This window comes from Cupressus sempervirens, chromosome 1 (assembly GCF_028749045.1).
Source record: "Cupressus sempervirens isolate cs-2001-9-10 chromosome 1, ASM2874904v1, whole genome shotgun sequence".
Lineage (NCBI taxonomy): Eukaryota > Viridiplantae > Streptophyta > Pinopsida > Cupressales > Cupressaceae > Cupressus > Cupressus sempervirens.
In genome coordinates this window covers 183,858,772-183,885,819 of record NC_143118.1, presented here as the reverse complement: position 1 = coordinate 183,885,819, position 27,048 = coordinate 183,858,772, and the positions used below count along the sequence as shown (strand labels likewise).

Genomic DNA, 27,048 nt, shown 5'->3' with positions numbered 1-27,048 from the left:
AAGGATTTGTAATGGAGGCCCTCAGTTTGACCCAGTTTGTGCCCATGGAAGTACACTGTAAAACAAGAGATTCAAAGATCCAATATGCATGAAAATGGAGATATAAACTAATCTAAATGATAACAATGCAAAGCAATGCAATATCTAATCTATGAAAGCAAGATCTAATCTATTAATGCAAGATCTAATCTATCAAAGCAAGATCTAGGCTAATATGAAAATGCAAAGATGAAACATCATGATGGAAGCCATGGATGCAAGAGAGAATAAGACAAGAAGATAGAAGTTCTCTACAAAAGCTTTAATGCTCAAAGTCCTCCAAAAATTGCTCTCCAAAACTACAACATAACTATAGCTTGGAGTGTGTGTGTTCAAACCTGCAACATAGCAATAGAATAATTATGGATATCCAAAATGAGGAGAGGGATCTCCCTTATAAAGGAAAATGTGGAGGTGAGAGGCTTCTCACAACCAATATGGGATAACAAAGTTTGATCCATGTGAGATAAAATTCCACCAATGAGAAAAGAGGAGTTTTTGAGAAGAAAGTTGAAAGAGGAAAAAAAGGACTCCCACTTAGAGATATGTGCATTAAGTGTAGAGAATTTTTTTTAAAAAAAAAGATTTATTTAATTTTTTATTTATTTTATTTCCTCTTTAAGTGGGGATTTATTTAATTAAAAGGGAGAAAGTTCTTTTAATTAAATAGGAAATAATGAATTAAATTTAAAAAGGGATTTTTCTCTTAATTAATTAAATATGGATGAATTATTTATTTATTTATTTTTATTTTTTTGATAGGTAAATGATCGAAGCCTAGGTTATTTATTATTATTAAGATTAATTATTATTATGTGTTAATCGCGAGTAGATTTGAACCCAAGACCTCCTTAATGAGAAGTTCACAATTTAATGAGGCATTGTAGGCTCTTGCCTGTGGATGAATTATTTAATTAAAAGAGAGGTTTTCTTTTAATTAAATGGGGACTTATTTTATTTAATCAAAAGGAAGATTTTCTTTTAATTAAATAAGACTTAGGATCAAATGATCAACCTTTAAAAAAAAAAAAAAAAAATTTCATCAAGGAAATTGATTTAATAAAATATTACAAACCATTTGATTCAGTAAATTGATAAATTGAATAATGGGGGCCCATAGTCTAGGCGACCATTTTAGGGTGTATATACTTGCTCCTCTTTGACTAATGTGTGATTAATTTGGGAACACATGTAGTCAAAGAAAGAAATTGAAGCGTGAGATTGATTTGAGATCACAAAACAACCCAAATGTGTGGTCAATTTGAGAACACATCAAGACAAAGAATAAAAATAAATATTGACTTAAAAAAGTCAAAGATAAAATTGAATAAAGGATTGAAGTTGATAGGTACTGCCCCCTTGTGATCAAAATCAAAATGAGATAGAGGAAAAACAACAAATTGATAAATTTGATCAAATCAAACAAATGATAAAGTTATTGATGTAATATGAAAGATATAAGAATCACAAAACTAAGGTAGATCATTAAGCATGAAATATTATGCCCCAAAGGTGAATTAGAAGAAAAGAAGTGGGGCAAAAGAAAATGGAAGATAGAAGTTAGGAAGATATGGAAAGAAACAGAAAGAAAACAAGAAAATGCCCCAAAATCAATCAACTATTTAAGATAGAAATTTTGATTGCGATCATGAAATAAGATAAGGAAATGAAGATCAAATTATGACCACAGTTGATTAAAAGTCCACAATAAAGATGAAGGGAGAACCCTCTCAAACTCATAATGCAACCTAAAAATGCAAACTCACATGAAGGCTAATAATGCAAGCTACATGAAAATGCAAAGGTGTACTTGCAAAAGAGCAACTATAACATAGGATTTTGTGTTCATCATTCATTAGAGAATGTAAAAGAACTTATTTTCATCATTGGGCCATTATTTACGGACATCAAAAAATCACACAATTTCATCACTAGTCACAAACACAACTATGAAGATATGAATGTGATTTATATTGGATTGGAATGTGGAAAGATTCTAACATAAGCATCACAGACATAAACGTCAAGATGACTTCGATTTTGGCTTACGCAATTTAATGTAGCAAAACCATGCTCACATCAAGGCATAGATGCTAGGATGATTGAAAGAATAGTTGTGCAGAAACAGTCAAGGATGATGCCTCAAATCTCCCAAGTGTTTCAAGGGGACAACAAGAGACACTCAAGAGTTTCAAGACCACACCCACAAGAAGAAAAAGAAGAAAAACATGCCTCATGCCCCAAGTTCTCTAGCTATGCATCCTAGAGAGACTTATCAGACGAGGACACTCAACAAAAATCAATAATAGTCAGGACACAAAGAAAAGATCATGACATAAGTCAAGCATTAAATGTTTGTGCTTAAAAATTTAAGTGTGTTAACTGATACTGAGTTTCGAGGATAATGACCAAATGCTTTTTTTTTTTGAATATATAATTTTTTGGAGATACATCAAAGCGCTTATTATTAAGATGATCATTTTTTTAGGACATTTTTCAAATTTTAGAATATTCACAATATATCATTTTTTTGGATTTTTTTAGGATCAATAAATATGTACAAAGATGCCCCTAGATAGAAACAAGGACCAAACTCTCAAGCAAGAGCACATCGTTTAGTCCAATGTCTAGCAAGGTAGAGGACATGATGGAGCAACAAGCTGGTGGATATGATGGATAAGCAAGGAGTGTATGAAGCAAGTGAAAGTGATCTTCAAGGACTGACTCCTCAAGAGTACCCAAGATAGGGAAAAATTGTCATGTAAAGCACATTTGGACAAGAAATGAAAGGCTAGCATAGGATAATTCACGAAAGCATAATGTAAAAAGTGGGAAAGATGCAATCCAAAGGAGTAGACATGTTAAGATGCTGAATAGCATTGTATTTTACTCTTTTTTATTAGATCAAGACCAAAGGGGTAAATGGGAAAAGGATAGTGAAAAACTATAATGAATGGAAGAACATAGATACGAAGGCTAAACATGAAATGAATGAAAACAAGATCATCATAAGATAGCTCACATGATAGCCAAATGTTTTTGTATAGGTCAACATTGTCAAGATCAAAGAGAGAAGATGGAATGGATGAAAGATGTAGAAGAACTATGCTTGATGCCTGATTGTTAGGTTTTCATCATGGAACTTATCCAAGGCACCACAAGGGAGTTGTTTTCACCATAGGACGAATTTATTTGTCTTTACTTTTGCTACCAAGGTGCCTAATTACCAGGTTTTCACCAAGGCACATTTTCAAATTTTTTATTTTTTTCTTTTGTTTTTTCAAAAAAAAATTGTAATTTTTTTGAATTTTTTGGAAGAAGTCAAGCTTTTTTTCAATTTAAATAGTGCTCCTGTAGGAAAGATGAGTCATGATAAGCCAAGTCCATAGAAAGGTATGCTCAAAGATGCTAATAGGGTGATGGAAAGGAGATGGTAAATAATGTATATAGAGGACAAGGTTTTATGCTTTGGAAAGATAGAAGAAATATGGATAGCAAATAAGTGTAGACTTGGGAATCCATATAGCTTTAGATTTTTCTTTTCCTTTGGATGCTTTAGAACAGATTTCTTCAATGATGGATTTAGGAACCCATATTTGCTTTGATTTAGCTCTTTGGGTAGTAGACCTTTGTGGTCTCTTGAACAATTGTTCTTTCTTTTCATTCACATGTTGATTAGATGGGACATAGTGATATTCATTTTTCAATGGATTCTTGTGCTTGTTCTTAAATTGATCATCCAAATTACTTCCAAAAGACTTGGGATTTGTGTATGAATAAGGTTTATATGACTGGTTCATATGGATAGATGAATGAGAATTCATCAAGGATGAGTGTCTTTGTTGATCTCAAGGTATGATAGGAGAGCTAGGAGATGAGATAGGATATGGAGGAACATAAGGTCCCAATATATATGGAAGGTTTGAAGGATTTATCTTTGATGGATAAGGACCAAGGATAGATTTAGGAGATGCAAAGGGATAGTGAATAGGGATATTAACATCTTTAGAGTGAGCAATGTGACCAAGGCCATCAGTAGACTCATTAGTATCTTTAATAGGAGCAACACCTTTGATACGATTGTTTGAAGCTTAAGCATAATTTTGAAGTGAATATGGAGAACTAGAACAAGAAGGGATTCTTTGATCTTGACAAGTTTCTTTAGATAAAATAGGCATAGAACTTTGTTCACAATTTTCAGTAAGCTCAAGGGAAATAGTGGAAGTAGTGTCTTCATCATGCTTAGGAGGTGGATAAGACATAAGATATGGAGGGGTGACCTCTTGAAGGAGATGAAGGGGTGCTTGATCTTGATCTTTCTTGACATTTTTATTTTTATCTTTTTGAGAATCCTCTTGACATGGATCCACTTCTAAGGACAAGGGAGTATATGAGGTTTGCATGATAGGATCTTGAAGGGGTAATGAAAGACTAGCTAAAGTGGGCATAGTAGACATAGTGTCACATAAAGGTTGAGGATGTTTAGTCTTAGAAGCATGAAAAGGGTTTTCAACCAAGTGTAGATTAGCTTGAGTTTCTTTAAGAGGTAGCCCTTGAGGATAACTATAGGGAACTGCATGAAAAGCATTAGGACCTTTGTTTGATTGAAGAATGTTGGATAGCTTTGAAGTTTTCGGAGATGAATAAGTATTGGAAGAAATGGAGGTATCAAGGAAACCATCACTAGACATAGGTTCATCAACATGATCTTGCTGAAGAGAAGTATCTTTATTACATCGCTCTTTAGGAATTTCAACATCAATGATTTTGTCATCAATAAGATCTTGAATTATACATTTAAATGCAATACAATCTTCAATATTATGACCTTTGCATGTATGGTAGCCACAATAATGATCATCTCTCCACTAGTAAGGTTTTACCTCAGGTTCATAAGGTGCAGAAAATTTATATGGTAATGTAATGATCTTTTTTGCAACTAAGGTCTCAAGCACCATGTCATATGAAAATCCCAAAGGAGTAAAAATTCTCTCAAAAGTATGTCTAGGACCATTTTTGTCATTCTCATCTTGGTCAAAGATAGGTCCATCATGAAATATTGGCATATTCTCAAAAGAGTTATTACTCACTTTCTCTCTGAAGAGGTCTTTGGATTTATAAGATGAAGACAGTTGATGGCTTGAAGTAGAAGATGTAGACCTTGAAAAAGAGAAACTAGCAAGTAAGCCTAGATACTTTTTAATGGTAGAGGAAAACTCATAATCATCTAAACTTGATTGAGGTTTGGTAAGTAAGTCTAGATATTTTTTAATGGCACAAGAGAACTCATAATTAGCTAGACTTGATTGAGGTTTGGTAGCACATGATTTAAAGCCCATAGTGATTTTGAAAGAATATAAAAGGAAAGAATTCTTAAGGCTCAATTTGATGGATGTGTCCCCTTTTGTTCAAAGTGGGGAAGGTTTTAAACATTCAAGCACATCAAACACACCAACAACCTATTCAGGTTTCTATAAGGATGCATAAGCTCAACTAGGGAATGTCCTTGATAGATGCAAGGTACGTGAGGCCCAAATCCGTAAATGAAAGAGAATGTTGCCAAACAATTGGGAGGAAATGGTAACCCAATCTCCACCTTCACTTCCCAAAGGTATATAGTTCTTTGGGGCTTAGCCAAGATTGACAATATTGCTACTTCCAAGAGACCTGTCTTTAAATTCAAGTCACACTATTTATACTTTGCTGGAACACAGGAGTTGAGGTCATCCCCTAGAGTGATCACTTCTCTAGGCAGCCCCCCTAAAAAATAAAAATCAAGATCCCTTATTTAGGTTCCCCTCAAACTCCTTAACAAGGATGCAAGAAGAAAAAATCAATAAGAAAATCTTAGGGATTAAAAGACAAAAGGGGTTTTATTTTAAGCCCAAATCCAAATGTGAATGATTCATTTTAAGCCCTTTTTTCAATGTTTGGAAGACATACCAAACAACTTGAAAAAAGAAAGAAAATTATTTTACAATAAAAAAGAACACAATGATCACTTTTTATAATTCAAATGAGAAGGTTTGGAATGTGTGCACCTTGATTTCACGCTTTCCAATTTTTTCCATTTTTTGCTCTTTAGACCTCCAAGTTACCTTCACAAACTTCAATCAAGTGCATGAAATCATAGGAAAATTCACATGAAAATATATCGAACTATTTGATTCCATGAAAAATGACAACTCGTTTCATGCATTAGAATTTGTACAAATAAAGTGCAATTTAATCATGATTTTTAACCTAGTCAACAAGATTGAACCTATATGATATGAATTCGAATCCAAAACCATAAATGCAAAAAAGTGACCCCTATCAAGAATCGGAGAGCTTTCCAAAAATGTCAGAATTTTGAAAATATCTTTTCATTTGTGCCCTAGGGAGCCATTTTGTCAAAATAGACTAGTTTTTGCAAATTGAATTATTGAGCCCTAATATGATCTCTAAAATCAAAATACAAAGAATAAACTCTATTTAGAATTTAGAAAATTTTTTTAAAATGCAAAATTTTTTGAAAAATGTGCTAATTTTCTCTTTAAAACATTTTTTTGATGAAAAATCAAGAAAAAATTATAAAAAATAAAAAATACCTCAAAAAAGTCTAAAAATTTGATCGAAGCTTTTATGATATGTCGCCACCTTGTACAAAATTTTTAAGATCAAAATACATCGTCATTTGGGAGATATGTTCAAATCTTTCAAATCTAGGGTTTTCTGTCTCCAAACAAATCCGTACAAGGGGTTAGATCTAAAAATGTCCACAACTAGCAAGTAAAGGTGGTAAGCCCTACGGTGGATGACAAAAATGTATGCCTAAAATGTGGGCACACTTCTATGAGTCATTATATCCAAGATTGCTCAAGAATGAGGTCTTGAATGGCGGCTCATAGCTCTCTATTCATGGAGTGCAAGGGTTTGTAATGGAGGTCCTCAGTTTGATCTAGTTTGTGCCCATGCAAGTACATCGTAAAATGAGAGATTCAAAGATCCAATATGCATGAAAATGGAGATGCAAACTAATCTAAATGGTAACAATGCAAAGCAATGCAAGATCTAATCTATGAAAGAAAGATCTAATCTATCAATGCAAGATCTAATCTATTGAAGCAAGATCTAAGCTAATATGAAAATGCAAGGATGAAACCTCATGATGGAAGCCATGGATGCAAGAGAGAATAAGACAAAAATATAGAAGTTCTTCATAAAAGCTTTAATGCTCAAAGTCCTCCAAAAATTGCTCTCCAAAACTACAAGATAACTATAGCCTAGAGTGTGTGTGTTCAAACTTGTGACATAACAATAGAATAATTGTGGATGTCCAAAATGAGGAGAGGGATCTCCCTTATAAAGGAAAATGTGGAGGTGAGAGGCTTCTCACAACCAATATGGGATAATAGAGTTTGATCCATGTGAGACAAAATTCCACCAATGAGAAAATAGGAGATTTTGAGAAGAAAGTCAAAAGAGGAAAAAGAGGACTTCCACTTAGAGATATGTGCATTTAAGTGTAGAGAAAATAAAAATAGATTTATTTAATTATTTATTTATTTTATTTCCTCTTTAAGTGGGGATTTATTTATTTATTTATTTTTTGATCAGTAAGAGGCCGAAGCCAAGATTAATTATTATGTTAATTATTATTATTTGTTAAACATGAGTACATTCGAACTCAAGACCTCTTCAATAAGAGGTTCAAATTTACCATTGTGTTGTAGGCTCTTGCCTGGGGATTTATTTAATTAAAAGGGAGAAAGTTCTTTTAATTAAATAGGAAATATTTAATTAAATTAAAAGATGGATTTTTCTCATAATTAATTAAATGTGGATGAATTATTTAATTAAAAGAGAGGTTTTCTTTTCATTAAATGGGGACTTATTTTATTTAATTAAAAAGAAGATTTTTTTTTAATTAAATAAGACTTAGGATAAAATGATCAACCTTAAAAATAAAAAAAATAAATTTTGATCAAGGAAATTGATTTAATAAAATATTGCAAAACATTTGATTTAGGAAATTGATAAATTGAATAATGGGGGCCCATAGTCTAGGCAACCATTTTAGGGTGCATACATGATCCACCTACTTTGTGATGTGGAAGTCATAGGTATCTTGCCTTTGCACTTTACCCTACTAGCATGACACATCCTTTCTTCACATTAGTTATTCATGCAAACTTGTGTCCTTGCTTGAAAACACCCTTCATATTGATACATACTTAACATGGTTTGTCTAAGCATGATTGCTCTTTTTTGTTGCCTCAACTTGGCTTGTCCTTCTTACTTCTCCGATCACACGTATTAATTGGAGTCACAAATATGTGCCCATTAAGCTTTGTTGGTCATGGAATTATAATGGTCTATGTTCTACCTTCACCGTGACATCAATGACAACCAAATAATAATTGGTCACATTGATACCTTCATCGGTCTAGTCCCTTAGACTTTTGATAGTTATGCCAACACTATTTAGGTTCTTACAATCTAGGACAATGCAAATAACCAAGCTCATTTTGAGGTATATTTAATACACTACACATTACAATATTCAATGCATAAGTTAGCATCTTCATATACAGTAGGCTTTATCAGTTTAGAGTGGAAAAGTTATATTGACTCATGGAAGACCACTTTCAAGTTTATATTTTGCCTTGACTTCAATCTAGTTGCATGGTTTTCTAAGAAGCAATACGAGATTCCACTATCATCCATCAAGTTTGAGTATTGAGGTGCAATTCTTTTAAGCTAAGAAGTTTTTTTGTGGCTTTGGTATATTATTGTTGAGAATTATCTCCTAATTAATAGTCTTACACTTGTTTCTTGTTATAGCCAAAGTGTCATTCACATTGCACACAATCCAATTGAGCATCAAAGAACAAAACACATTAAGATGCACATGCCTTTCATTTGATATCTTATTCACAGTGACCTCTCCTTAGAGTACTTTTCGACTAAGTAAGTTGCAGACATCTCCTTTTTTATTACCTCATTAAATTCAACCATGATTAATGTTGGGTGAAATAAGTTGTCCTTGGAGTCTTATTGAGTCATCCTTCACATTTGTACATTTGTTTTTCGGAGGGTAGCTTTTTCCCATGATATTTTATTTCTTTTTTCTTTGGTTGTGAATGATTTATTTATTTGTACACAAGCACTTCATTAGACCTGGTTGTTAAGTATTTTTTTCTGCTTTTTTATATAAATGATTAAGGACAACAATAGGGGACCTACAAAATACCTTAGATTCTTATGTAATTTAGACATTCTCATAAATATTCTTAATTATGCATACAAGTAGCAAGTAATAGCCTTGGGATGAAATAGAGCTACATATTTTGTGATGATCTAGGACAAACTAAAATATACTAATGATATATTTCAAATATAACATAAACATAAATGTCAATGGGCCCTTCGTCTACTGGTGAAGATGAATGACTCACAAAGAGCCCAGTAGGGATCAAGTCTTGCTGAGTGCAAGGCTCCGACACCATAACCCCAAGTGATTTTGATGGCGTGGATGCTCCTCAGTCCTTGGCTCTAAGCTGAAGAGGTTTTAGGCACGCGTGGGTCTATATCGGGTTCCTAAATCTTCAAGTGGTGGCCTTCGGTGGTTGGTAGCTCGCAGACTCGTGCCTCGCTAGGCTGCCTCGCATGTTTGAACCATCAATCCAAAATAGAAAAATAAAAAAATAACATAAATAATTACAAATAATTATTTTCTCTAATATTTGGAAAAGAACGATGAATTTGGTAGAATAGATACCCTCAATCCTTGACTCTAAGAAGTTCAACCTAACGATCGTGCTCTTTCATAAGACAACTAAAATAATTTTATGAACTAAACAAACCTTAATAAAAAAATCAAATTTCGAAATGAAAGATTCATTACTACTTATGCAAAAGTTTACAATAAAAATTCAATTTTAAAAAATCACAAATGAAAATTGATTCCTAAATAATACAAAATAAAAAGTAAGTACATTTGGGATCATGTAAACCCACTTAACACCGTTCCCATGTTTGATATTACATTGGAACCACAGTATACAGCTGATTGTAACAGAACAAGGAAGGAACAAGTGCATGGGCCAAAACACTTTTCCACAATCCGAATGGTCAAAAACCAACGGGCGCGTGTAAAGGATGAACAATTTTAAATTGACCGTGCATGGTAATGGTAATGATGAAGGTTTGTGTTCTTAGCTTGTTTCTTTCGAATCATCCTTAGTACCTACGTAATTACGAATAGAAATTAAAAGATGTTAAAAATGTGAAGAGTTGAAAAAGGAGGAGAAAAACATTTATTTATTAGTAAAGCTGGTTACAATTTGAAAAATGAGTTTGTGCAGCCTTTTTCCTTTTCCATAAATTAGGTAATTGAGAGTTGGGAACGGAAAAGCTGAGTTGCCTAGACAGTTTTATTCTGATTTAACATTTGTGGGCTTCCTCTGTCCCCACTGAAAATATGGATTACCTAAGGATTACTCACCTACTTTACACAAGTTCTCCTAGAAGTCATTAGTTTGTTCCAACAGTGCCTTATTTTCAAAAGATATACCGTTGAATGAGTCTCGGGAATGGAGAGTTCAAGACCGAGAGTTGGCAGGTCAAGTTAGAGATGCGATAAGAAAAGATTATTTTGGAGTGCCCAACAGTTGTGGAATTTTCTTGTCCATAATGAGGGGCATAGCTTTTTTTTATATAAGAGTAATAATAAACTAGAACTCCATTCATCCCACAGAAATCCTAAAAAATCCTGCGCATTCTGTTGGGTATACCCTGTTTATGATTTGGGTAGGTTTGTTTTGATCGTTTCGGTTCAGATCAATTGTTGTGCAGTTTGAGTAATTGGGCATTTCTGTTTTGAGCCCTTTTTGGTCTCTGATTAACTTGGTGTGCACTTGTTATTTGTACTTGTCCGTCAGGCGAGGGAAAACAGAAGAAATGGGGGATTACAGATCTCGGTCATATGGGGTCGACCCAGGGGCGTCCAAGGGTTACAGCTCTAATGGAGGAGGCGGGCAGATTCAGCCTTATTTTACTCAGCAGCAGCCAGGGATTTCTTATGCTTACAGTCAGCCCCCTGCGTACACGGATGGCCCTGGAGCTTATAACGGCTACAAGACTGGTAGTTACAATGGCGCCGTGGCTAAGAATCAGTCATCTTCTTCCTCTTCCTCCAAATTTTGGGGAATCAATGATCCTGAAGTGAAGAGGAAGAAAAGGGTGGCCAGCTACAAGGTCTACACCGTGGAGGGCAAGGTAAAGGGTTCCTTCAGGAAGGGATTTCGTTGGCTCAAGGACAAGTACACTGAAATCGTCTACGGCTGGTGGTAAGATCAATCCTGCTTAAGAAAAGTAGCTTTGAATGCTAGGCACGGCACCTCATTCCCGCTCCCTTTATTGTTTTTGGGTTTCTTAGATTCATAAGAGATTAATGTCACAGGAGACCCCGAGGGAAACAATGGGTGACTTGTAGATTCTCATTGTGTTGTATCCTAAAATGAAGACTCTGATGTTTATTGGGTCTCAGCTTTTTCAAATGGAACGATTCTATTTTGAATGTGAATAAATATGTGCTCCTTGTTTGCCTGCTGATTTGGGTGTTCTTGCTTGATCTTGGAACCCAAAAATCCACTGTTTTTTACAACTTTTTCTCTGACTTCGTAGACATAGAACGTTGTTTTCAACTCACTAATTTCTCTTGTTTTTCTTTTGTGTATGACATTGTTACATATCTTGGATTTTAGAAGCTCTTTTAATGCAATTGTCATAGATTTCGTTAACTGTAGAAGCTTGATAATCCACATATATGTACCCACTCCTAGCAAAAAGTTACATCCTCCTCTATATACTAAATGTCTGTTAGGTTTGGCAATATTCGGTGTCATAACATCTTTTCGTTGTATGCTTTCTTCACTTGGTGTTTCTGTTTTGTTAGAAAGCTTCTTGAAACACATCTATTAAGTAATTGCGGCATGTAAACGCCTCTTGGTTTAATGTCAGGTCTGATCACATCTCTAAAATGACATTAAGGTGGAATCCTATGTGGTTGCTCTCGGCCTTACCTTGTTTGGTTCGTAATAATAGTTTCTGAATTATCATATGAATATGAATGCTCGTAAGGAGTGTTGGAATATGAAAGGATCAAAATATCGGTATCAGTTGGCTCAGATGCTTGTTTGATCTATATTGTTGACTATCAAAACATATAAGATCCATTATATTTACTCATTAATCATTATTCATCTGGACAAGATCGAGATTTGTAGTAGAACATTGGTAGGCGCTATGATTAAACAATAAGACCAATAAACCACAATTGGATTCCCCGAAGAGTTGTGAGGCAATCACCTTCTTCACGAGAATTTATTACCAAGGCCCCACGTTTATTACTTTTTAATGTATGCCAGAGGGAGAAAGAAGTAGCAATAAGGGGTAGATCTCTGTAAATCTGGAAACTGTTATGGAATTTCATTGAGGTGGATTGTCTATCATTGGCATTGCAGGTTCCCGAATTGTAATTTTTGTTGTTGTTGTGTTTGGCCGTTACAAAATAATTGTAGAATTTGAGCAGTTTTCATATGTTCTACCCCTGTATATTATATCTTATTAATTAATTCAAAATTTTATCTATAAACATCAGAAGACACTCAAAAGAAAGCACAGGAAAGATATCTACATGACAAATGTGAAATTTTATTGCATTTCTTAAAGGAAAGACAACTTATATTAAAGAATTTAATCCAACTGCGGAACTTGGCGAAAAAGCGTACCGTGGGGCTGCTATTAAAGGAAAGGCAAGGTTATTAGTGGCACAACTGAGGACGGGATCTCATCACCTCAGGTGCGGGATGGGAAGATGGAAGAGGCCCAAAGAGAATTGGGAGCAGAGAATTTGCATATTTTGCAGGTCTGGAAAGGTTGAAACGGAATGGCATTTTCTCTCAGAATGTGCGGCATACCACAACATCCGATCTCTCTACAACATCTTGAAGGCGGACAACATGCATAGCTTATTTGAAGGGGATAAGATAAAGCAGACTGCTGGTTTTTTGGTTAAGATACATACCAAAAGATTAGAAATGGAAAAGAATTCAGAAACTATCTAGTGCGGTTGTTCTTCGGTCCCTTAGACTGCTCTGGTCTCGTGGATGTCATTAAAAAGCATTCATTCATCATTACATTTTAGATTAAGGAAATATAAAGCATTTACCAGTGAGATAATTTGAGTTAATTTAGAACGCTCTGGCCATTTTTTATGTAGGAGTTGTTGTCAGGGAACTAAAAGCAATATGATGAAGTCTGTAAATGCAAGCTTGGTGACTTATCTCATATTGTATTGCATTTCAAGATAACCTCAGGTATCTTACAAATACAAATTAGAATGAAACCTTTTACAACCATAGTTGTGATTCAGGTTCATGTTGATATTCAAATGAAACATCCAATCTATGTTTACTTTGTAAATTTATAGCTGGTGAGAAATTTACCATATATCTAATGTAACATCTGTTTTCAATATGAATACTGAAAACATTAGCACATTTGTTTTGCTAGTTTCAGGGGTTATTGCAAGATAAGATCCTATTGTTTCCCTTTTCATCTTATTTTATATATCACGTATTTCAAATTTCTCGTACATTTTACTTTTTAGAGTAAGTTTTTAGATGTAATTATTGAACCACTATCCTGAAAGTTTTTTCATCTAAAAGAAAACAAATTCTATTATATAAGATAACGTGGGAAAATTTTTGTTGATAGTGAATTTTCTACTCAAATAACTACATATTAATTTTCTTCCAAAAAACAGGCAACTGGTGATTTCTTTTGGAAACTATTAGGGCCCATTTATTTTTTAATTAAAATTGGAGTAAAAGCATTCAGCAAGAAAAGTTTCGGTTGTGTTTAGCAGAGCCAGCCAAGAATTTCTTCTGTTGTATTCTTGTATGGAAACATTTAGTATGAATGCACTCAGGAAAAGTGGTATAGGTTGTTCTGATGTTTATTGTGCAGGTGGTGGTAGTAGTTCCAAATGCTTTAACAGCTACTCTTAAGTTAATGCATAACATCTGATCCCCATATAATTTAACTTTTTTTCTAAGACTTTAAAACTTATATGCAAGGAAATATTGTAGAAAACTGATGTGATAGTGCATTAACAGAGATTGAGGAGTCTGTTTTAAGGTAGAGCAAAGCTTTTTGCATTTTTAAGTGGGATTATCTATGTTGCAAAGAGATGTATCTCCACCCCTTGGCACCTCTTACCTGCCCCCATTTTTGTTTGCTCTTCAGAAATAGTCTCAAGTTTTTAGGGCACTCTAGGTATCTTTGTTTTGTACTTGTGCACTTCCCTCTTAATGTTTTTGAGGGGACTTAGAAGAACCCAGGGAGTATTTTATGTTAACTTAATAATTAGAGTTGGCATTGACCGAATCTTTTCAGTGTCAGTCAGTTGTTTGTTAAGTGATACTGTGAGGAAGAGTTTTGAAGCATGCCTGCAGCCAGCTGTAGTTAAATCTTACAATATTTTGTATTTGCAGTGCTTGGCTTCCAGAACGCACACTGCTTTTGTGCTGTTTGTGGAAAATTATAATGAAATTGAATTCGTAACCATCATGGCACGCTTCATGTTTTTGCTGTATCATCTTATATGTTCCTATTTTTCCTCTCTTTTTTGTCTAAGTTACTGATTCGGATGCGGATTCCAGAAGCGGGAATTTTTTTTGGATGCGGATGTGGGAGGAAATGTGTGTATATATATATTAATACGTGCTTGTCCAACATTAGAGTTTCATAGAAAAAATAACCAAAAAAATTGAATTTAGGCACATGCACAATGGGGAACTTAAGTTTTTTTATGTTTTTGGCTGCTAAACCTGCAGGTGCTCCTGGATATGTGAGGAAGCCCTGTGGAAGCTGGCAGGAAGCCAGCCACAGGCTTCCAGATGCACGTGGGAGCCAGGTCCACAGGCTTTACAGGCTTCTGGCCAGCTTCCACAGGGCTTCCTCAAGTATCACACATATGTCTGTGTCAGATGCAGAAACCAGACCAGACTAGGACGAATTGGTATCCTAGTTTTTTGTTCATTAATTTATTTCTTCCTTTATTTTAGTCTGCACTTAACTCATCTTAAAGATTATTGACAACTTTAACATGAACTCATACTGTGCTGTACTACTTGGTGAACCAATACAATATAAATGGCTCGAGTCTATGGGAAACAACTGTCACAAAGAAATCAAGATAAGGTAAGGACACTGGCAGGGAAGTTCTTTGAATATGTTATATCATTGCCATATCCTGCTTAGTAAACCATGTAAGCTTCTATGCTGAGTGATAACATCTATAGGTGGAATTTTTTAGACAACTAACAAGACAACTTCAATTATACATCTGTGAAGGGAGGTTTGACCTGTGCACTGATTGATAAATTTGTAAACTAGACCATTCTGGATCACTCTTACCTTTTTTAGTTTCACAGGGATTGTTAATTATTTATGAAATGAATTTCTGGATTATTATTGTGTAATAGATGGATTACTTCTTGCTCATTTCCTTCATAAACTGTGCCTTAATATGTTTCAAGTGTCCTTTGTGGAGGCATTTGTAAATAAACTGACTATGCATTTGCCTATTTGGTCTTTTGTCAGGTCTCTTTTCAAGTCTTTTAGTTGAACTTGATGTAAATTCTTTATCTAGAACTCTCACTTTCTTTTAACAGACCTAAAACTTGATGAGGGCGCATATTGCAAGGGTTTTCTTAATAATTGGGTGATGTATATTCTGCCGAATGCAATCCAGCTTCTTATCTGAACATTCTTTTTGTCAAGCTACTTACATGAAGTTTTCCGAGCAAGCTTTTCAAGGCTATAGGTTAATTATCATCTCATTTATCTGCATTACTCTATAAATGCAACCAGAAATCTAAGATTATACACCAAGGTATAAGATTCGCATTTTCACAGTCAAGTGTAGTGGAGATTCTGGCTATGGTCATAATAGGTTGTAAAAGATTCTTTGATCTGATTGGCATTATATTATGCTGGAGTATTTGACAGCTTAGTTTGGAAATAATGGACTTGTCCTTGGGCATGGTAATAAGAAATGCTATCTTGCTTATAAAAACAACATTTGATTGTAATTTTTGGCTGTTATTCTATGTAAGTGTGAAATTGTTAAGCTTAGATGAATTCTACCAGTGGCTTCTTGTCACAGAATTACTCCCTAGGCAAATTTGTATTTTTTAATTTAAAATCAAGCACATAGGACATCTTATATCATTGCATAAAACTTCAGAATATGGACCTGGTTTGCAAACTTTGCCTTCAGACAGAACTGAACTGGTTTAGAAACTCTCGTGCAAAACCTAGAAGTCAGACCTTGTGGCATTCAATTGGAATAGGTTTTGCAGTGTTTGCCTACAGTTATATGATGTGATATTTTAGTTCCAAGATTGGGTAAAATTTCCAGGTGGATTAGTTTGTTAAGAGTCCCAGCAGGAGGTGTTGGAGGAAGCAAGGACTTTATACGATAGGGTGGTTTTGGAAGTGTTGTGTATAAACAATGATAGAAGTTGGCGGAATTTATAGTATTGAATTGTCTACAGAGTTGCCAGTATACCAACTTGTTTTATGGATGCTGCTTCCAAAGTTGCCAGAGCCTTGTGCATCTGTGTTTTGTCAGGTTAAAGTGATATTAAAAGGAACTACAAGAGGGCAAAGGATACATATTACAAGTCAATTGTTTTGATTGGATTCATTTTAGGTAAAGGCAAGTCCAGTTTCATGTATTCATAAAACAAGTTATGTTTAGAACATAACTTGCTAACCTTGGGGAAACGAGGCCAAAGTCTTGGCAAGTAAAGTCAGTTATTTGCTTAAATGAGCTGATGAAGATTTTATGGACCTTGATAAACCTTGTTGCATCTGTTCTTGTGATCGATTAGATTGATAGAATGGAAGAGATAACTAAAAGAATGTACTGAAAAAATTCAGTGAATGTGGAAAGGAGTTAATGCATTGTTAATGGGGTTTGGAGGCTAGGACATAATTGGCATTAGAAAGATGATACTTCTCACCCTGAATATAAAATTGTCATCGTTGTCTTTGGCCTTGTGAATTCCTTAAACATAGGCTTCTGCAGAATTCTTTGCGGATGCCTGGAAATTGATCATGAGCTTGAACAAGAGAGTATCTGCTATGTTTTGTATTTACAGAAAACTGCTTTGTTGGTTGTTACAAAGGTTGGACATGTGCATGAAAAAGATTTTTCATTCCTTGGGTGTTGCCAAATTGATCTTCAATTATAAGCAAGTGTAATTACTGCAGTGTTGGAGAAAAGATTTTAAGTGATTGTTGTTTGGGGAGTATTTGAGTCTGCAGGAACTCATTTTGTTTTATAACCAATTACATATCGAACTTGTGGGTTAGGATAGTGGAGTGAAAGAGCTTTATACTCATAAAAACTTGTTCAATTGGATGGTTATTATTTTTCTGTCTTTTCATGTTTTCTATTTTGGTAGAGGAAAATATTCTGCAATTCATATTTTCCATACTGTTTGAGCATGACTGGTCTAGATCAAAGAATGGGTGACAGACTTGTTAGTAGCAAAAGACAAAGAAGACTGTCAAGCGGGCCCATTCTGTCCTGTAGATGATATATTAAGTTGAGAGTTTGTTTTTATAACATCAACCAAAGAAAAACTTGAATTTAGATCTTTATTTCCGTTGCCGTATCCGCATTTGTGGTTATGATATGGTTCTATTCAACTATGAAGACTTTTTAACTTGACAATTTTGGGATTCTGTTTCTACATATAATTTGTTTGAGTGGCATAAATTGTAGATTCCCCAAATCCATCTGTAATTGCTCAATAGTCCAAAGAATTCCACATCCCATTCTCATACTCAGTCAAGGATCAACTTTGATTTGATTGTTCTAAATTGTAGGCTGTCTAAATTGAAGTATTTGGATCTCTGTTGCCATTCTGACTTTCTACAGCTTTTTTTTTTTTTTTTTTTCCAATTTTTTTTTTTAACTCCGAAGCATATAAGCAGCAACTCATTTGTAAATGCTTCACAAAGATCAACAATTATGACCCACATGCAATTGTTTTAGAGTGGCTTATGACATCTACTCTGTGTGATTGTGTTAGGGTAGCCTATGGTACTTATGAAGCATGTGCAGAGTGAAGTTGACAAGTCTTTATTTAGGTATACAAGTTGAACAACGATTTATTATAATATGCAAGAGCTTCTGGAAAAACAATATATGCGTTTTGATCAAGGTTTCTGATTGCACATCCCCATCTCTTGTTCCTCTTTTTCCACTCCTAAGCAAGCCCACTAGCTCCTCTTTTAAGATTTTTTCTGCAATCCATATTTTCACTTTCCTCTTCCTAATAATGGATTGCTGGCTGCGATCTGAAATGCTGACTCAAAAAGCGCACACACTTTTTTCAGCAACTATTGCTTTAAAACTCATGCTTTATGAACCAATTGAATTCTCTTTGTTATAAGGGTCATCTTTTAGACGAGAAGTTGATCTCAATCGTGATTTTATTGGGCGGAATTGTCCAAGCATTGCCAACAGTGTGAGCTATTTGCTTATCATATGCATTTTAACACTTCTCATGCTGACACTCATTGTGGTTATAAATAAGCCCTTTAATTGACGAGGTTCTGATCAGAGGCTTACTGATGTATAACAAAATATTTGTAGATTTCTTTCGACAACTACCTAGAAGAAGCAACTAGTTAGGAATATAAGGAATTTATCTGAGACCTCCAGGTCAATACGCTTCATATATATAAAAGCTTTCATGGTTGAAACCAGTTTTGTCATATTTTCATGCAATAAAAGATTCTGAATGATATGGACATTTTGAAAATTGTTGACATTACATTGTCGCGTTAACATTTTGTGGCCACTTAACGCTATCTACTTTGAACTACATTAACTAAATGAAGTTTTTTCCAACCAGTTTAATTGGATTAGAACTAAACTTGAACTCATATTTCCAATCTTGATTCAAATGCCTACAAGATTTGTCGATGTAAGCAATAAGTGGAGGGGACATGGAGAGAAGATGGTGGAACAACTCACCTGCCCTTAAAGTAAAACTTGACTTATATCGAGCGATGACATGCTAAGGAAACACCTGTCAATTACGTTGAATACAGTTCTGTACAACCAATAAATTCGCCATACAGACTTTAAAAACAAGATGTAGGATGACGTAACAGTTTTAAATGCATAATTATAATTTTGGAGAAAATAGTATTGAATAGAAAAATTAACAAAATCCTAATGTCGTTATAAAATTGAAGGTACATTCACTAATAGCTTGCCTTATTTAATATGGAGAAAGATATGTAGAAGGGTGAAATAATTGTCATTTCAAAGTGTTGATTGATATGACCCCTATTGCACAATTGTTCACTCAAAATGACCAGTGCTTGTGGATAATTGCTGTCGTGTGGAAATGTCTTAGTAGTGGTTCACTAATCTCCAATATTGATGCACTAACATGCTGATCATGAATTAAAAAAGCAAAAAAAATTCAACTACTAGTGCTTAAATGATCCACTATTGGTATATGTGAAATTATTTAAGTGAATAGCTTTTGGAGGGTCACTATGTTTGTAAGTGAGTGGTTATTGGACCTAACATAGTTCTCAATAGTGTAGGTGATTTTTTACATTTTATTGGAAACAAATTTTCTTGCCTAGTTTGTTTAATATTACTATTATATTATATTGGACCTCAAAGCTCATAAATGTAGTGGTTTGTATTGAGACTATCATTCACCCTTCTATGACCATCTTAGAAAACAAAATCCATCATAAATGGAGAGACAATCATTATAAAACATTTTAAGTGGCTTCATTTGTTGTCACATTGTATAATCATGTTCCACTCCTGGCATACCTAGTTAAAGATCACTTGGAAATGTAAAAGGAATCATGTCTTAAGAGTTAGAGTAATGGATGTTGATGATGGTATATTGAAGTCTACTATGGATTTTGTTATTCAACCATTCCATGATGGTCCATTTAAATTATTTAGTGCCTCTTTACCTTTAAATAATCTTGTTTGATTCTTTGGAGTACTTTGAAACTTTGAAAAGGTGAGGATGAGGTAATTTCAAAGGTTCTTGATTCTTCTTTAGAGATGGACAATGTACCTTCATCTACATTGAGTCATTGATTGAGAATTCTATCAATTTTGTTCATCAAGACCATCTTTGCCTTTCATATGTTGAGGACAAATTTGAGCTTTTAAATCTCCTTCGTAATAATAGCCATTACACTTGTTTTGTCAAACCATCATTGTATTTTGAGCTTGTTTAACATCAGTTTCTACAAAGTTTCACTTTGTCAACTTCTTTATTGATTGGCTATGAAGTTGATTGGATTAAGGCATCTTCATTTTTCATGGACAAGGAGTCACAAGAACAATTTTGAAAGACATCATAATTCTTCTTTAGACATCTTTACTCAATTCCTAATGGGACACATTCATACATTTGTACATGGTTTTTCTTCCGTAGAGGAGATAAGTTATTTGTAGACATTGCTTTTTGCTTTTTATAATATAGCAAGAAGAGGGTGCTGGCTTGTGGTACAAAAGAGACAAGCCCAAAGGGTAGACAATAAACACAACTAACAACACATTAACTGCACCTAGTGACCAACATCAAGAGATAACATTTTAGGTCCACCTTTGTGAAAAACAAAGGTGCAGATGGAACTCAAACACCAACCATAGTCAACATTGTCAAATATCATCATGGGACAAGCCCCCACAATAGTTGCAATATTTAACTAAAAAAATAGGTAAGGATCCATACAAACCCTTTAGAACTACTAGCAAACACCCAATCACAAGAAGAAAAGAAACTAAGAGGAGGCAAAATCATTCTCAAAAGGCCTAGTGCCTAAACTCAGGCTTCAGATAGCTAGTCTTGCATTCTCTAACAAAACCAAGGGTTCAAAAACAAATAGACCACCAGTTCATACCAACATTCACAAAGAACTTCCAACTCGCTGTGGACTCCCTTCCCACCTTTATAGCGAAATGATCCCCCTTAATCAAACCACGGAGATAAGATAAGATAATTTATTAATATCCAATAGGAGACCACAAAGGGGTCTAAGGGACTAAGAATACAAGTAGGAGCAAGAGGGCAGCCAAACCACCAAACAATGTTAAGAGTACAACAAAACAAGATGGAAACATGTGGACCAAGAAGTAAAGAGGAATAACAACAAAAAGGGGGTTACAAAATTGCAAAACTAGTGGTTCGTAACCATGGAAAAGTAGCTCAAAGTAGAAGGATAGATAATTGTGTAGAGAGATCTGAGCCTAATGCTGGGTAGAGGAGGTATGCTGCTACTGGTGGTGCAAGTGATCTCTGTGTGGTCTCCTCGATTCGTGAACGGGCATCAAGGCCGCTTGGTTCCCCTAGGAGAGGTAACTAGAGTGAAAAAGGAAGTGATAAGCGGATGAAGAGATGCAAACCTAAGGGTGGATAGTTCTCGAAGGGTGAAATCCCGAAGATGGAAATCCTCCTATAGAAAAAGAGCAAGGCATCCATGGTCATCATACCTGAAAAAGGAGGACAAGGAATTGCACTCTCTGAATAAGCAATAGAACCTTCCTTTAATATCATAATATATGGGACAATAGAATATAAAGTGTATGTCGTTCTCAATCGCATCCATGTCACAACATTGACAAATCCTCTCAACTCTATTGGTCTGATGATCTGTTTGAATACGAAGTTGGTGAGAACTCGCTCTGAAAGAGCCTAGCTAGATAGGTAGGGCATGTGGCCATTGTTGAGAAGAGTATTAGGGATGAACAATTATATTGTCCTGAATGTCAATAAAGTTCTCCGCATAGAAGGCCATATGAGGACGGAGATCCCCCGGCGGGTTGACGCAAGTTACTTGAATATACCTCCTATAGATGTTCATCCTGGTAATCTCGTTCAACTCTGACCGAGAGGGAAGAAGATGAGCGGGAGTGTCCAATGAATATTGAAAAGGGGGAAGGTGATCAATATCAATACTAACAGTGCTAAGGAGCCTAGAAACTTGAGCATACCAGCAACAAGCACAACTAGTTGGATCCGAGGTAGCAATCGAAGCAGAGGAACAATAGGCTAGGTAAGAATAACAATATTTACTATCAAGAGTCCGCAAAACCCCCGAGTTTGTGAAGTAATCAAACTAGATCAAATATCATGCAGATTTTGAAGGGATAGGCACCAAACTCGGCCAAAATAATACTGGTAGGGGTAGTCTACTGACAACGGATGATGTGCTGTAGGAGAGTCTGGACTCTCCATCGAGGCCCAATTAGTGGTCAAGAGGGAGGGCCCCTATATGGTCAAACCATAAAGGATAGTACTAACCATGGAGTCTAAGATAGAAATCTTAGACGTAGTCTCCTAGAAATGGTGTCTGAAGCATTATCGCTCAAGCAAGGCCAGTGAACCCAACCCCTTGTTTACCCACAACATCAAGGCTGGTCTCAAACTGAACTGTGGTCTTGAAAACAAAATGCCCAAATAAGTGTAGCTAGAGGTCCTCTCAACCTCAGTCCCACTGAAAAAGAATTGACGATTAGAGGTTTTTGAGCTATTGAAAACCATAACTCGGGTCTTACCCAAGTTGACCACCAACTGCTATGAATCATAAAAGGAGGCCAAACCATCCAAAAGACAATGTAACCCATTAGGAGAGGAGGACAAGAGCACCACGTTGTTCGCAAAGAGAAGGGTGGACACTTGAACCTCGTGAAGATAACACCCATCCTCAGGATACAAAGCACCTCTTAGGAAAATCTCAAGCTCATCAATGTAGATTTTGAAAAGCGTAGGGGAAAGAGGGCAACCTTGCTTAACACCTATAGAACTTTGAATGAAGTCAGAGAAGCCCTGTGGAGTCCTAAGACATCCAACAACACTCTCGTAAAGTCTCATGATGGCAATGAGAAGAATCTTAGAAACTCCAATATCTTTGAGTTGCTGAAATAATGCCGCACGAGGGATTGAATCAAAAGCTTTACGAAAGTCCACAAAGCAACAATAGACTTTCACAAAGTGGTGCCGAGCTTCCTCAATAATGGCCCTAAGGGTGAGAATATGGTCAACAGTCTAAAAATCTACTCTAAAACTAGCTCGACCTCTAGCCCTGCAACCCAAACTGTCCAACTGTCTTGTGAGAGCAATATGCAACACTGTGGCATAGAGTTTGGCAAAGGTATGCCCGATCATAATAATCCTATAGTTACCCAGATCAAATGTTGGACTAGCCTTATGGATTGGGTGGATAGTATGGTAAGACCAAGAAGGCGGAAAACCAGTACAAACCACTGTTGAAAAGAACACAAAGAGATGACCTAGGTTTGTGTTGACCCAAGGACCAGGATCCCCATATTGAAGAGCTCTACCTGGAATCCTTCCTCATTAGCAACCTTACTACAACTCATTGTTCCAATGGCCTCAGAAATGGTAGAGACGGTAAAGATGTGGCAGTGGAAGGGGGAGTGATGCAAAGAGGGGGCTGGTTAGGGATGTTGTAAAGGGTGGTGATGTGGGAAAGGAAGGAACCAAAGTCAAACTCCGCAGGAAGACCGAGGGGGTGAGGAAAGAGTGTGTGTCAAAAGTGTTTTGGGGAGACCCGAAGGGAGGAGTTGAGAGACCTGCACTGCTCAAGGTAGAAGAGACATTTCTTCTAGCAAAGAAAGAGAGCTTGACCACGAGATAGAAGGGATCCAGAGTAGTGTGCATGAAACGAAGCAAGTAGTGGAAAGACTTGCAGTCATCATCAAACCGCTGATTCTGAGGACATGAACTGAAGTGGGAGGGATGAGTAGCGAGAGTGACAGAGGAGTGAGGGAGGGAGAGGGTGGTCAACTCATAGATCATCCTGGAGATAAGGTCAAACATGCTAGAGGCACAAAGCACGTCGGCGAGGGAAGCAATCAAAAGGAGGCACTGAAGGTGTGTGAGGAAGATGTCAGGATCAACATTGGCGAAGGAGAAGGCAGTGCGAGTGGGTGAGGGCAAAGCCAAAGGGCAGAGGAGGTGGGGGTGTGGGTCTATGGTGGGAGAGGAAAGCGGGTTGAGCAGAGGGGCACAAAGCATGAGCCAAAGGAGGGAGTGGTCTACCAACAGAAGGTGCGAAATAGAGAATCAACTAATGAGGGGGATGGAGGAGGTACATACAAGGACGTAGTCAACAACACTAGCCCCACCACAATGAGGCCAGCAGGTGAACCGACTTGAGTCAGGGAAGCAAGAGCGCTTGTTAAGAACCACAAGAGAGGAAGATTTGCAGAGCTGAAGAAGGTATCGGCCATACTGTGTCAATGAGCCCTCAATATCCTTGGATGAACGCTGTAGATTAAGGTCATCCCTATCAAACTTAGAAGTTCACATAGAGTCTGCTTGCTGATCATGAAAAGGGGCCTGAAGATCCCTAGTGTGAGCGTTGAAGTCCCCTATAATGATTAAGTTTTGTAGGGCAGAAAACCTGTCAATCCAGTCATGAAGATCACCATAAAGGTTCCCCTCAGGATCATGGACCGCGTAAGGAGAGGTAGCTAGAGGGAAATAAAAAACGGCAATGAAAAGATCTCTAATCAACATGCCTCTAATACAGGCTCACATGAACTTGGCAAGGTTGTCAAAATGCATTACGGTTGTTCTGCTCACAAGGCAGTCATGGATGAGGCAGACGACCCCATCAGATCCCTTGACCCCTCTAGAAACCCTAACCTCATTCCGATAAGTAGATAGCTAGTGAAATCCAGGAACCCCAGGAAGAGGGCGAGCAGGACTCTCACGAGTCTCTATAAGAAGAATACTATCTGCATTACCAACGACATCCATAAAAAGACCGGGAAGAGACCAAAGAGTACCATTACCATTCCAACAGTGGATAATCAAGGAGTCCCTACGCTCCTTCCTTTCTTGCACCTGCCATCGTTATTTAGTCTTGGGGGCTGACCCAAAAACCCAACCAAGAGGACTATTTTTGATAACTGCTTTAAGGTTATGGATAACCACCCATTTACCCTCCAGGTGGGCTATTGCAACTAGTGTTTGGGTGTATTTGAGTTCAGTAACCTGTGCTTTAGTGAGATCTTCATCAAGGTAGATTTTTGAAGGCAGTGGAAAGAGTTTTCTATGGGCCCTTAGGACTTGTAACCCGTTTGATGTGTTGTGGAATATGATGAAGAGTGGAATTGTACCCTATCCAAGCCCTATCAATGAGAATCTTGGGGAGCTCTAGCTGATCGCAAAGAAAGGTATAGGCCTTATCCACTAGGTTTGTGGTGGAAGGTGGGAGGCCACGAACCTTAAGGTTAAGTTCCCACGAACCTTAAGGTTAAGTTCCCTAGCTCGCTGAGCCCATTCATCCAAGATCTTGGATTGAACAAGCTCCTCAACTCCCTTTAATGTAGGTTAAAGTTGATGTTGTTGTTGTTGTTATTATTGTAGTCATTCAGTGTTACTTTTCAACATGTTATGGTAGTCTAGGAGTTCATCTTGCATGTCCTAAATGTCTTTGATTTGGACAACCTGGCTGGGGATCTCCTCAAGGTGTTGCTTGTGTTGTAATTCAGAGATAGAGATATCGTATTGAAGGATTTTAGTTTGGAGCTCTGAGTACTCTGTTTGAAGAGCATCCATTCTCTATTTGAGGATTTTATTGTCATCTTCTAGTTTCTCTAAACCATTGGCCTTATATTCAAGCACAAGCACCCACTCAATTATCATGTGAGAGGGGTGGGAGAGAGAGATGATAGTATCTGTCAGAGCTTTATTTTTAGTTTCTACAACTTCAAACTAGTCAACTATTTGCAGGAGATTGCCAAGATCAAATGGAGTAGGATTCATTCTATCAAATAGTTAGCGTAATATGCCTCAACTCACTGTGAATTTCCCACTATAAATTTCCCCTTGATAACCACTATAGGCCCTTGGGATAATCACTCAGATATCACATGCCATATTCTGTCAAATAGTGCACCATTCTAAGCAATGGATCAATTCCTTCGGTAGAGGTATTCTATGAAACAATTGAAGAGTAATAGTAGACCAAAGGTGAGGTCGTTGGACTTCCAGGGGACCATTGCCTACTTCAACATTATGTCAAATAGTTCACACGTCCTGTCAAAGTTTTCAAGTTCTGCAAATGCTAAGTTCTTAGCTCACTGGTCAATGATAGGTAATGTTGTTAATATGTAATGCTTGTTCATAGGGGAAATAGGTATGCTGGAAGTCTTGAGGATGATTGTAGGCAAGCATAAAGAGGGCAAGAACAAAATAAAGGAGGGTGAATGGCCTTGCATGGACAACGACCTTGTTCATGACTCCCTCAAGACTACTCCAGCCCATGGTAACTGTTGACAGGCAGGGCTTCAACTCTCCTCCTAACGACACATAGCTCCAAATCCAACACTTGCTCACGAATCCAATTCTACAAAAGTTTTCAAGTTTTGAGTCCAATACTTGCTCACGTCCTGCTCATAGTCTAGAGTACACGACCTACTCATGGCCCACGACTCACAACAAAGTATTTTTGTTATTCAAATAGTGGTTACTTGACAATTGATCCCTAAGTTGTAAAATACAACTGAGTATGGTCTATTCAAATTTGACTTAACAAAACTAATGAAGAATCAAAAGAATGAATGAACAAAGTTTGATAGAATTGTATGGTACACAGTCTAGTTTGCATTTGCTTGAATTTATTATTGTAAGAGGCTTTTTGGTAGTTATCAATGTAAGTTGTCTTTTGGAAAATAGATGTGGCCTAGGAAGAGACACTTCCAACCATCAAAACGATCACAAGTGGTAGCCCAACTACTCTCTCCCTTAATTGGGATAACCTTCATCTTCCAAATTACGAACATGAACTCCATCTCTATAGGAGACAACTTCATAATCTAAGGCATGACATAAGAGCAAAAAGGTCCAAGCCTAC

General features: G+C 36.4%; 1 protein-coding gene and 1 long non-coding RNA gene across 3 annotated transcripts; both read left to right on the top strand.

The window, feature by feature from the left end:
- Positions 1-10,349: 10,349 nt before the first annotated feature.
- LOC149576743 (uncharacterized) lies at positions 10,350-11,635 on the top strand. The gene is made up of 2 exons (XM_089819481.1): positions 10,350-10,833; positions 10,965-11,635. Exon 2 carries the CDS (start codon positions 10,984-10,986, stop codon positions 11,374-11,376), a length of 393 nt encoding a protein of 130 aa, XP_089675607.1. The 5' UTR covers positions 10,350-10,833; positions 10,965-10,983; the 3' UTR covers positions 11,377-11,635.
- A 147-nt stretch (positions 11,636-11,782) lies between these two features.
- On the top strand, positions 11,783-17,411 carry LOC149576742 (uncharacterized). Of its 2 annotated transcripts, XR_016362100.1 has the most exons (3): positions 11,783-15,109; positions 15,179-15,291; positions 15,765-17,411. It is a non-coding gene; the product is annotated as an uncharacterized LOC149576742 (long non-coding RNA). The 2 variants fall into 2 exon arrangements; XR_016362099.1 differs by lacking the exon at positions 15,765-17,411 and having other exon boundaries at positions 15,179-15,561.
- Positions 17,412-27,048: the final 9,637 nt, after the last annotated feature.